The sequence below is a fragment of the Parasteatoda tepidariorum genome, chromosome 12 (genome assembly GCF_982258835.1).
Source record: "Parasteatoda tepidariorum strain Cologne lab strain chromosome 12, Ptep-v5.0, whole genome shotgun sequence".
In the NCBI taxonomy this organism is placed as follows: domain Eukaryota; kingdom Metazoa; phylum Arthropoda; class Arachnida; order Araneae; family Theridiidae; genus Parasteatoda; species Parasteatoda tepidariorum.
In genome coordinates, this window is record NC_141766.1 from 58356730 (window position 1) to 58370585 (window position 13856).

At 26.3% G+C, this 13856-nt stretch overlaps 1 protein-coding gene across 3 annotated transcripts in view; it reads left to right on the forward strand.

Moving 5' to 3' along the window:
* The window catches only part of LOC107453508 (lysosomal Pro-X carboxypeptidase), a 48001-nt gene that overhangs the window by 18920 nt on the left and 15225 nt on the right, over positions 1-13856 (forward strand). For all 3 annotated transcript variants that reach the window (XM_087156114.1, XM_071188434.2, XM_016070376.5), the window contains exon 4: positions 684-865. In XM_087156114.1, the coding sequence (XP_087012240.1) occupies positions 684-865 (182 nt within the window). The remainder of the gene's footprint in view (positions 1-683; positions 866-13856) is intronic.

Genomic DNA, 13856 nt, shown 5'->3' on the forward strand with positions numbered 1-13856 from the left:
TTTAATCTTTTTTTTCCACTGAAAATCATTGTTTCTACTCTACTAATGAAGCAAAAACTGAGAAGAATTTTAAGCTGTTAATGTATGAAAAATTGTTTATATGATTTTTTTACTATTATTTTTATCTGTCTTGGCTTTTAAGCAGAAAACATTAATTATCAGCCAAACACAAATTATCAAATGAGAAGAAAAATTAAGTAATTACCAAATAAAAGAATATGTTACCAAGTAGCAATTATTTTGCACAGCATGTTACTCTAGACACTATTTCCAGTTTAAATCTGAAAGAAGTATAAAGAATATAAGGAGTAAATAAGCATTGAGAAATAAAAACTTTAAATTAGGTACTGCTTTTTATTATAACTACCACGTTTTCTTATTCCTTAGACTGCTTAACCTCAGAAAGTATTGACCCTCTTTTGTTTAAATTTTCTTATTTAGTTTCAAAATATACTTGAACACGATGTAAAAATTTAATAAAATTATGCTGTAATCTTTATCCAATATTTATTTTTTGCTTGATTTATTGACAAAAGCATTTTTTTCCCTGTGGCTCCTTTTATTATAAATGTTACATAACTGTCCTAAGTTTTTTCTTCTTTAGATACCTGTCCTATGTTTAAAAGGTTGTTTTTTCAAGTTTAAAAAATGGCTCTTTTTTATAATCTTTCCTTCTATTTTAGGAGGAAAAATACCGGGGTTACTTAACCTCTGAGCAAGCACTTATGGATTTTGCTGAATTAATTTCTTATTTGAAATCTACCATACCTGGAGTAAATAAATCTTCTGTCATAGCATTTGGTGGCTCTTATGGTGGTATGTTAGCTGCTTGGATTCGAATAAAATACCCACATCTTGTTAAAGGGTGAGTATCATTTAATTTCATTTTTTAAAACTTCTTTGACTGATTTTCTTTTGCTTTTTGTTGCCAATATTAATGCCATATTTTGAATTGAACTGGGAAAAGTGACCACAAAATAAATTTACTTCTTAGTGATTACAATTATTAGATTTTCAAATACGTACTTGCCTTTTTTTGCACCTCTTAAGAAATATTTTTATTATAAAAAAAATATATATTAAGTTGAGAAATGCCGATCTATGTCTTTCTGTCACATTATCATATCTCACAAAGTAAACAAATTATTTCCTTGTCAATATAAAAAATGCTAACAAATATATAATTAAATATGGCAGACATGTATTTGTTTTTGATTCAATTAAGGTTTTAGAACTTGCATTGTATTGATTTCATATTTTACTATGCATCTTTTATTTAAAGTATTTTATTATTTTTATAAAATAATATTTAGTAGTGATATACTTTGCACTAAAATCTGAATAAAATTTCAAGTTTAAATAAAGACAGTTAAAAATAGCTGTTTCAGTAATATAAACAAATTCCATCATGTGTGCCAAGGCACTAAATTTTTCCATCTTTGTTTTGGGACTGACAATAGTATTTGCATGTTGCATTGAAACAGCAGTGTCTTTAATTCTTTTTGTTTTCCCTTTGTGCCTTTACCATTGTAGATAAGCTTAAAGATAACTTTATTTTTTCAAGACTATATACTTTTTGCTCCCTATTTTAATATTTTGGTATTGGAGTTTAAAAAATCCAAAACTTCTTTCAATTTCATTGCTCTCTTTAAAATATTATTTCAATATATGCTGAATAATTAGTAAAAATGAATACTGAAAACAAATTATAATACATATACCGTAATTTTGCGGAGATAGGCCGCAGCGTTATTGATTTAAAACTTGAAAATTTAACAGGAAGGCGTATCTAACGGGACGGCCTATAAATGAATGAAGAAAATCAGGGTGGGCCCAGTGATAAAGTAACTGTAAAACAAATGCTCCCCCCCTGTTCTTTCCAGGAAATATGACTCTTCCACTTGTCATGGATGCCTCTCTCCACTCCCCTTTTTTCTTCAGCTGGTTGTTAAAAACATGTGAATGTTGGGTAAATAAAGCATGCTGATGAGCTTGGAATGACCTTCAATAATCTTACAATTAGAATGTTCAAAAAGAATTTCAAACTTTCCACTGAGGGTCAGTGCAGAGGGAAAAAAGCAAAGTGTGTGAGAATTTTAGACAGGGATAGAAGAAAGACCGTCCTAGGCGGAGTCAGTTGAAAAAAGAAACCTGATTTGAGAAGCGAAAATAGAGGGAGAAATTGCTAAAAATAGAAACTTGTTTTAAATGCTTGGGAGGGAGCTTTTTATTGTTTTTTTTTTCATTGCTGATTTCGATCATCTTCCTCAGCTTATTATTATTAGGTTTTTTTTAATCGTTTTATCTTCAGTTCCCATGCGTTTTTGTTTTATTAATATTTTTCTTTCGTTAATATTTTTGTTTCGTTTATACTATTTTCGTTTTGTTTTAACATAACTTGTATTTAAGTTATCCATTCTAAAGGAAATTAAGAGGAAAAATTCCCATTAAGAGGAAAAATTATACCGCTGGGTTTAAGCTGTCAGCAATTAAAAGAGAAAAAGAAACTATGATAAATGGCTTCAAAAAAGCGGAAATCATCCCGGGACAAATGAAACCGAAAGTGACAGAGATTAACCCGAAATAAACAATTAAATAGTAAGCCTAATTTGCTGTAATACAGAGAGTTCTGATTTTGAGGAATTTTTAAGTGCAGTGATATGAATATATAGTGATATGTGATATCTAAATAAATTATTCTTAAGTTTTTCTTTAAACAAAATTTTTTTGGATTTATCGTTTATTTCTAAAACACGATTTTGGATTGTTAATTTAAAAGTAAAATCGTTTTATTTTTAAAAAATTTCATACTTATTTTAATGGTTTATGATATATTAATTATTTTATTTATATTTTAATGGTTACTTAACTTTAAAATTAGAAAATTCTTAATTTTACTTAGAAAATTATTAAAATCTATTTTATATACTAGGATTGTTTCTATTTTTTAAAATATTTAATATCCTTTTATTTATTTTTATTTAACTATTTAAATTATATACATATGCATATTTAGAGTATGTGTTAAGTCTTTAATCAATACCTGCGTTAAGTTCAAAATTCTTTAGTGGACAATTGCAGCATCTCTTAAATTTTCCAAATTATAGTCATTACTTCTTAAGATTGATTTCCTGATTACGAAAATATAATTTTTAACTCTGACAAATAAATATTTATTTAATTATTAATATTTTAATTTGAGCGAAAACGCCCTCACTCGAAAACGACCGCTGATTGGTGTGACGTCATTAGAGCCTTACTCCTCACAACCTTCCCGTTGTTATTATGTATTTTCTTTCTTGCGGTTTTAACTAGCTCTTCTTTAACTTATTTTTTCCAAATTTTCCCGCGTGTATTTAAATGCCTATTTAGCAGCAAATATTTTGAAATCTATTGCATATATAGAATCAAAATGGAAGAGGGGTTTCAAAAAGCTCAAACGGACAATTTGCCGCAAGTTACTGAAGAGATGATTATGGATTTTTTTCGAACGAACCAAGATTTCATTTCGCCTGAAATCAAAGGCATAAAGGCTCAAAGGTATAAATTTGTTTATTTATAAACTGTAGCTGTAAATAAGGGCGTCGGCAAGGAGGTGCACTTGCACTACCCTGGATTTTCTTTAAGCAATTAAAAATAAATAGAAAAGCAATTTAGTTATAAAATTTTATGTAAAAAATTGATTAATCAAACAAGAATTGCAATCATACAGAATAGTTTTAATCTTTTTTTTGTGGGGATGGTAGTTTGTTAGAGGGTTGCACCCCCTATATTTTATTCTACCGGCGCCCCTGGCTGTAAATAATTTTGTGGGTGAAAATGGAACGGCGATTTGTTATAACACATATAGGTACACGTTAAAATATAGCAAGGATTTAAGTATACTAAAAACATCTTTCCACTTTCATAAAAGTATAAAACTAAACGCTATTCTTACACACTAAATTATTATTACTCACAAAAACAAATAATTATACTTACTCACAAAATTATTATTATAAACGTTATACTTACTCTTTTATTAAAATTATTTTATTAAAAATTAATTTTAATAAAATGTATTATTTTATTAAAAATTAATTTGAATTAAAGTTATTATTTTATTAAAGACCAATTATAAACAACTTTGTAATAATTACAATCAATTTTATTAAAATTAATTTAGTTAAAAATTAATTGAAGTCAATTTTATTAAAAATAATTTATAAACGATTTTATAAAAATAAATAAGCTATTATTTTTATTAAAAATTATTGTTTTATCAAAAATTAATATTTAATAAAATAAAATTAAAGAAAATTAGATTCTAATTTATAAAAAAAATTAAAGAAATAGTCAGAGGCAAGCTAGTTATAGAATATTTTTACCCTTTCTACTGTCAAACATAAATACACATCTTCAATTTTAGTATATTTTACTTTAACTACACCTGCTAATGTTTTTTTATCGAATTTTTTTATTAAATTTAAAAATAAGTTTTGCTTCATAATATTTTTTAAAGTGTTAAAGTGTAAATAATAACATGAACCATTTTGAAAGATACTGGTACATTTTATGAATGATGTATTAAAAATCAAAAAGATTTTTATTACATTATATTTTAAAGCGTCTAGTTATGCAGATAGTGTGCATATTGAAGGATTTAAAAAAATATAATAGTTTTTATCCCTATTCTGTAAAAAAAAGAAAAAATTAATGTATACTAAATTTTATATTAAATAACTATTTCATAATTTAAGGTTTCCAGAAACTTTTGGAATTTTTACGGAAAAGAAAGATATGAAATAGCGATTAACACAAACTAATATTACATGGACATAGGAAAGCTATAAAAAACTTCTTCTTCTTTATCGACACTATGGCCTTGGGGAGGCCAGGTCTGTCTCAATTGGTTGTTTAGTCTAATAAGATTCTGTTTTTCAGTTTTTAAATCATCTTTTTCACACACATATATATATATATATATATATTTTAACTTCAGATCAGCAAGACAAACATATGGGGATAATGCTATAGGCTATGTGCAAGTTAAGCGAGAAAGTGATATCTGCATTGTTAAAGGGAAAATGACTCCTGAGCATAAAATAAAAACCAAAGCATATGCTATAACTTTGACATGTGATGAATCTTCTGGGGTCATAATTTCAGAAAATTCAGGATTTTTATTCTCATCACGCTTCATTAGATGGCACCATCTTTTCCTTATCTCAGCTTTTCTTGGCACATCAAAAAATATCTTTTCAGGAGCTGTGGAAGTTGTGTTAGTGCACATAGGCACTATACAGTACTTATATTTACTTGATGAAGACATCAAACAGCAATACACTTCGATTTTAAAATATATTTTTAAAAAAAACAAACGACGTTCAACTAGGCACGTAAACAAGCGTTAAATCACCGAGGAGAAAAAGTGTAAAAAAACACAAGTCAGGCTCGAATGGCGTCACTTTCTTAAAAGTCGCGTGACTTCCTTTTTAAACTGAAAACGAAAGTACACGATTTTTAATTGCTCTTAATTAAAAAAGTAGCATTTTTTGGGAGGTAAAAAGATGTTTTTCAGGACTTTTCCATCATTCTGAATTCATTAAGAACATAAAAAAAAATGACTGCAATTGTCCATTGTTAAAAATTCGGCGCGGCGTGTCCGGTGAAAAGCTTTTTTCTGTCAGTCGATTTTTGAGGCAGCGGCGTATATACCAGGGTGGCGTCTCTCCGCGAAATTACGGTATATATATATATATATAATATATATATATATATATAATATATATATATATATATAATATATATATATATATATAATATATATATATATATATAATATATATATATATATATAATATATATATATATATATAATATATATATATATATATAATATATATATATATATATAGACTCTTCAAAATCCATTGAAAACATAATAAAAATGTCATGCAGAAAATTCCATACAGTTAGTTCAATAAAATTTCTTTTGTAACAAATTCTAATATATATTTGTTGCTAATCGAGTAGGTTCAAAATTGATTACTGACTGAAATGCGTGATTCAGAATTTGTGGTATGTTATAATGGCATATTAAAATAGAGATAATTTTATCAAGAATTTATCGTATAAATATTGAGATTTAAAAAACCATGTGGAGATCTGTAACAAAGGCTCTGAAAATAGCGCAATACCACAAATCACGTGGATTTATTCAATGTTAATTGAAATTTACGTTAATTATCATCTATTTGTCATTTTTTATTGAATAAAGATTTTATGATGTTTGTTTACCTTAAAGACCTATTATCCAGAAATATCTATTTTCCGGACTTGCTGAAGTCCCGGCAACTTCGGATATGGGACTTTCCATTGTATTTAAATTTTTTTATTAGTATTAAATTAAAACTAATTAAAATATTTAATACAGTGGACACCGATATTAACAACCCCTGTAGTCCACACAAAAATGGGTGTTATAATGTGAATTTGCTATATTGTGAAGTCACAAAACTGGAGCAAATGTTTACTTTTATTTCATAAATATTGGACTTATTTTGAGAAAAGCATGCTATACATTAAAAAGAATTATGAATCTGATAGAACAATTGACATTTACATAGTTTTTTTTTAAATATCATTAACACTTAACATACCATAACTGGTCAAAAGACCATTTATCGTATGTTGTTTTGTAAAGTGTTGGTATGTTTAGTGTTCAAGTGCAAATATTAATATAATTCATTAAAGGTTAAAAATGCATTCCATTTTCTTAAAATGACATATTTTAATATTACACATAATTTTTAAAAAGTGCTTTTGCTATATTTTCAATTTTCTTTCACAGGAACGATGATGTGAAATTAGTACACTTTATTCTCCTGTCTTTAGAATTACATCAGAAATTTTAATTATTATAAACAACGCGCTTTATAGTATTTTCAATATTTTAAGCAATTTGTGGTTTTGATGTAATTCTTCGATCCACTTCCTACAAAATTTTCTGTTTTAAGCATATAGCGTTAATATGCTTACGAACAGCCAATTTTGCAAAAATCATTATATGTGCAAAGAATTTTTAAGTCTGAGCAAAAATGAAATCCAGAAGGATGTGAATACCACTTGTTTTAACTTTAAAATAAGCCACCTCTTACAGCATTTCACAAAAAGAGAAACTACAATTTTCAGACAAGAAAAATCTGATTGATAAATTTAATGAACCCTTTGAAAAGAAATTTACTTATGCAATTAATACATGCAGGAAACCCAAAAGTAGTTCCACCACAAAGATGCCATTATACACTTCGAACTTTCAATAATGGAAAATAATCAATATTTCAAAATCTTTTTGACTATTGAATATGCATAGAATTATAGTCACTCTAAGTTAAGGTCTTATCACTCTTTCTTCATTCTTGGAGATTTATGTTTATGGAGTGCATTTACCAAAAGCCAATAGTGTTGTGAATAATTCCTTTCATACTTTTGTTACCCATTGACTTACTGTCAACTGAAAAATGCTAATTTTCGATGCACTATAATGTGTAACATCTGTTTTTTTGGAGTGATTTTTTTTAGGAATTAAACAAATAGAACATAATTTATGTCGTTATAGTGGAATAAACGATTCACTTTAGACATTCTTATGAGTGTTAAAATGACATGGTGTCTATGGATCAGCAAACAGAACTTCACGTATTGTTTATTATCATGGAAGGTTCACAGTAAAAGGGATCTTTCTAGAAAGTGTAGATTGTATATAGAAGATAATGAATTCTAATATTCAAAGTTGTTTTTAAATATATTAAAGTATTGGAAAAATGCTTATTCATATTTCTTTATTGAGCTAAACTAAAGTTAGCTTTTAAATTTTGCCCATTTTATTGACTATTACTATAGAATGCTTTGCAGTTGAAAGTTTTTCTATGTGCTTAATGTTTTGAAAACAAAAAGTAACTCTTGAAGATGAAAAATATGCATTGTTTTTAGAATTTAAATTTTTAATAGAATAAAATATCTCATATTAATAAACTTTAGAATAAGTTTATCTATAGCAATTGCTTGCAAATTGTTTAAATTTGTAAGTTTATTTTAACATATTATTCAAAATGGGATACAGAGTTAGCCTATGCTTTGATACTAACAACACCAATGAAATTAAATAAATTGAAACACACACAATTTTCAATATCTTTTTCATTTTTATGGACTTTCAAAAAGTAAGAAAAAATTTAAGTATATATTTATTTTTTCTTGTATTGAGGAAGAAGCTTTTCATGTTGTTCCATATTTCTGTCAAATATACCTCTTGCTACAAATAAAACATATATCTATATTCTTCATTTTTCACACCTTTTAGAGATTTGTTGAATATTAAAATAAAAGTATTTTTGGTACTAGGCTGAGCTTGAATGTGTTTTAATTTAATAATTGTATTTCATATTTTTAAAAAATAATTTTTGTCACTCAAAGAGTTAAATTGAAATTGAGATTAATATTTGAGAATAATTAATTATTCTTAATTAAATTGAAGCAATTGTAATTTAAAACAAGAATTTTTAATATAATTTATTATTTAAAATTTTAGTGTAGCTCTTCAAACAGCTTGCAAATTGATATAATTTTACTAACATGAACTGAAAATTTAAATAATATTAAACAAAATTTCTATAAGAACTTAGTAATGCTGTTATGGGAAATTTTCTAATTATTCTAAATTATTAACAATCTCTGCGATTTAGTTAAATGAGGTTTTTTTTCTAACTATGTTTAGAGTTTATTGTTATTTATTAAGTGTTATATACAGTAAAACCTTTTTTTGTGCGGTGGATAGGGACCGCATAAAAGAAATCGCACAAAAAAAAATTCGAAAATTTTATAAATTCTGACATGTAATAAACAAGTTTGTACCATATACCACCAAAAACTTTTTTTATGCGGTTGATAGGGACCGCATAAAAAAAGTCGGACTCAGAAAATACATCAATGATTTATGAAATAGATAAGAGAATGCTTTCAATAAAATTAAATAATTAAATTAGACCTAAAGAAATTTTAAAAATATTTAATTCTCCATTGTACATATACATGTAGAAGTTTTCAAATTATACATTAAATAGTTAGCTGCTACTCGTCGTAATCCAAAACGCGCATCTTCTTGGAATGAATTGGTTGAAAATCGCTTGAAGATAGGATTTCAATGATTTGTTTTTTGGTACCATAAAGTCAGTGATCAGATAAAATAAAATAAAAATCATAAAAACTACATATAAATAGAAACAAAAGTAATTAATTTTTTTACCTTTAATCTCACTATAAAATGAATCCTTAATCTAATGAATCGTGTATAAAACTCTGAATACGAAGTGTATAGTATTTGAGATACACGCACGCAGACGAGAATTTACAAAATAAAAATAACGGTTTAATTTTAAAATACTAAGTATTTTAACACAGCAAAGGATTTTTTACTGATTTACTTCAACTTGTTTAGCGCAGAATAAATTTTAAACAGAAGAGAAAATGGAGTTGACGATAATAAATGAACTAATGAAAGTAAATAAACAGAGCATCGCGAAGTTCAGATACATCGTTCTCAAGGAGACCACGTAATCAGAGTTCGTCCACAACATGCATATGCACATTGATAGGAAACATTAAACTGGTGCTAACGCCGTTAAGATTCATATACCGCATAAAAATAATTCGCACAAAAAAAAATCGCACAAAAATAAAATCGCATAAAACCAATCGCACAAAAACAGAATCGCATAAAAAAGGACCGCACAAAAACAGGTCTCACTGTATATGTATAAACAAATTCTTAAAAAAATATTAAGTATAAGTAATCTATCATTGACGTACATGCATTGAAACAGTTAACAAAAAACTTAGCAAATACAACAAATTAACAATACAATGTAAAAAAAAAAATATGTAAACAAAAATTGCCAAACTTCCTCAACAACATGTGGCAGTACATACTTGATTCCAAGAGTATAGGGTTTCATATATGTAATACTGGGAACAGCAGCATACCATGTTACATTTCCCCGGACCCTACACTTTTACAGAAAAGAGAACATTAAACGTACTAAATTTTTTTATTTAAACACAAATATTTTAATTCATTTTCAATCACAGAGATGCTTTACTCATAGGATAAAACAAGGACCCCAAATGAGAACTTAAATTCTCTATACTATTACTTCTATATATTAAAGAATTTCAAAGTCCGCAATTGATGTTAAAAGCAATGACATATTTACATATGACACATATATACATATATTACAGAATGACATATTCTTTTGTTAAGTTTGTACTGGAGACCCTTTTTTTTCTCTTTAAAGTGTTATTTAACTTGCCAACAAAACCAAAATGAATTTGTAGTGATAGCAGCTCTAATTTTACCTATTATTTTTTTCATTAAGGAAAATTACTCATCCAGGAACATAAACCATAACTTTTTAAATGAATGCCTGGTCTGTGATATTTGCCATATTTGAATCTCTGGTGGTTAAAATAGAAATATATGCTACTAAAGACTAGAAAATTAGATTATTTTTTTTAAAAAAGTTTGAATTTTAAAGATAAAAGAGAATAATTCTTTGTCTTAATTTCAGGTTGGCATTATTATTGAGCATTTCCAGAATGCTGCACTAACACGCTTCAGAGCCACTATGTTCTTGACATTAACTAATTTTTTTACATAATCACTTTTTTGTGAATGAATTCAAAACCAAAAGTTTATTTTAAAGTTCTTTCTTCAGAAATATAAGTTCTTTTAGAAATATTTATGTTTTGCTACTTAAAATTTCATTGTTTTTCTTAAAATTCATTGTTTTTCTTAAAATTTCAAATATATCATACTTTGTAGATAACCTCGGTTGATTTACTCTTTAGTACCATTAGTTGTGTGTTTACAGTGTAAACTCTTTCAAGAAACCTATTTTTTAATTATTTTTAATTTTTCCTAAAGAAACCAAATTCAATGTGATTAAATTTAAATGCTTAGGTAATTACCAGGATTGTATAGAATCAAAGGCTTTCTACTCTTTCAGATATTCAATCATTAACTTTCTTCTTGACGGGGTAGCATAGTTGACAAATAAAAATTTCAAAACATAATATTTATGTTACACAAAAACACTTTATTACATTAACAGCATGACACTGTTCGAAAAATGAACTGAGAATTTTTTTAAAAAAAGTTAAAATTAAAAAGTGCATGTTCATGAAAGGTAGAGATGATTTTTTATGAATCAGTGTAACAACAGATTTGGAAACAGCTGAACTTAAAATTTATTTTAAGTCCTTGAATATTTCCTTCAAAACATCAAGAGTTCCTGTGCACGTTCCTTATACAGATCTAATAATTAGAGAACTCTCTCACATACTATATTTTAAAGTAAACAAAGTAACATAGTACCTTCTTTAAGGAACAAATCCAAAAGACCAATCAGTTGTCTATTTAAGAGAAAACTCTGTAGGTGCTAGTATGTTTAACGTATCTACCTCTTACTAAAGTATACTCTATAAGACACAATTATAAAAGGTTAAAAAAAGATAAAGAAACATGAAATAAATATTAAAGTACTCTTTGTTTCTATCATAGCACTTTCTATAAAGGATATTATATATGAGGGATACTTTCTATAAGGGATAAAGTCCCTTAGAATAGTAGCCTTAATGTATTGATCTCTTAATAAGGTAAACTCTATTTAAGGGACATACTAGTTCAAGTTTTAAAATTAAGATAAAGGTGAAGAAATACAAAATAAATATTAAAATACTCTTTGTTCGTATTTTTATATTTCTCTCTTTTTGCATTAAAATTTTTTTCACATTCTCTCATTTTACATTCACAAAATTGTTGTGAGTGAAGGGTAAGAGAGGAGGCCTTATCACCCATGAATTGTTTTGGTGGTATTGGTATTGTTGGAAAATGTATAGAACAAAAATTTCAATCATTTTTAGTTCTTGCACAGGCTCTGAAGTTGTTTGCTTCTGGAAAAGTGTAGTTTTATGCTTGTATGTTATTTATTTATCGTGGCTTCAAACAGGAAAAGATTTATAAATTTAGCAGAAATTAAAATGCTTAGTTTGTGAGATTTAAGGCAAAAACTGGGACTAAGTAAAAATGAATAAAGTAATATGATGAAAAGACAGAGAAGAAATGATAAGTACAATGGATTACTAATTCAAATAAAGATTTAAAAACTTTCAAATTTAGAATAACTGAAACAGAAAATATTCTGAAAAGTGGAGTATCAATACTTGAAGAGGCAAAAAAAAGTTTTAGAAAGTTAGAAGCTACAAGTCAAAACATCAAATAATTGATCAAATTTAAACAATGGCATAAAATTTTTTATTAAGACTATTTGTGGCATAGAAAAATCAGTAGATATTCATCATGTAGAAGACCGCATAAAAAATTATATGAAGTCTGAGAATCAAGAATTTCCAATTAGATTAATTTTTGTTTTAATTTTTATATTATCTCTGAGTACATCTGATGTCTAGTCCTGAGAGGGTCCCTTAGTAGAAGGTACTACTGTAATCTGAAAACAAAATTTTATTTTTTCTAATCATTTTTAATTTTTTAAAATTATTTCTAATGACAATTACCCTTTATGAACTGGTATCTATTTAATTCTCAGTCTTGATGACTTTAAGTTGCTGAGTCATTTATTTTACTTAAAATATGCATTTTTAGCTCATTGTTTTAAACAATACATTTAAAATATTTAGCTGTGGTAAAAATAACCAAATACAATATGTTTTATAGCTTCTAAATATGAATAAATTCTAGGCAAATATAAAATTTGTAATTATTAATTCTTTTCTGTGAAAAATAAATTGTTAAAATTATTTTTTATGCTGTAATTAAGATGTAAAATTATAATTCATTTTCAATCTGTACAGTATTGGATATTTCTCCTCTTTTTTTCTTTATTTTTCAATAGTTTATATATTTATAAGAAAAGTAAAAATAAATCAGTTTTATTTACCTGTTCCATACTCTAGAAAATTTTGTATTGTTTAAATTCTCATTGCTTGTCCTATCGATTGTATTCTTGTTTAACTTAGTTAGAAAGCTAAAGATTGTTAAACTGAAGTGCGTATGAATATGTATTATATTTCCTCTTCATCTTTATCACGATAATAACACTGTAGATTTTTAGTAATAATAGATTTTTAATAATAATTTTTTTCTTTATGTGAAAAATTAATTATAAATTTTAAATTAATGTTTTTGGCATAAAGTCATTAATCTTTTTATAGTTAAATTTACACATTAGTGCTACAGATTAACTATTGAAAAATTTTCAGTCCTTTTTCATTCTTCTTAAATTTCTTTGTAAGTTCTTTTTAAATTTATGAATGACTGTTGAAAAGTCTCGCTCACTATGTAAGTTATTTTCAGTTTTATTATCTAAGACGCACAATAAAATCAAATGAAGAAATGTTAAATAGGTCTCAACTAATTCTTACAAGTTAAGCAGGTTAATATTGATATTTTTTTTATAGAATTAAAATATTTTGTTCTAACTGTTTTATAATTTTTCTTATTTGTATTTATAAATAGAAAAGAATTTCTTAAATAAAGCTTTTAAATTAATGTAGATAAATCAAGCATTGGGTGAAAAAAAACCTAAAAAACCTTAGCTGTTATACAGTTATATTTTATCCAATTTAAAATGCTTAATCAGTTAGTTTTTAAATATATTATAATTTGCCCAATTTTTAAATTATGCGAAGGAAAACAAACAATCACTGCATCATGCAATAAAAAAACTTTTACCGTTTTTCGAAATGGAATACATTTGTATCAAAGCATTATATGTTCATAGGCTGTTAATGTTTTG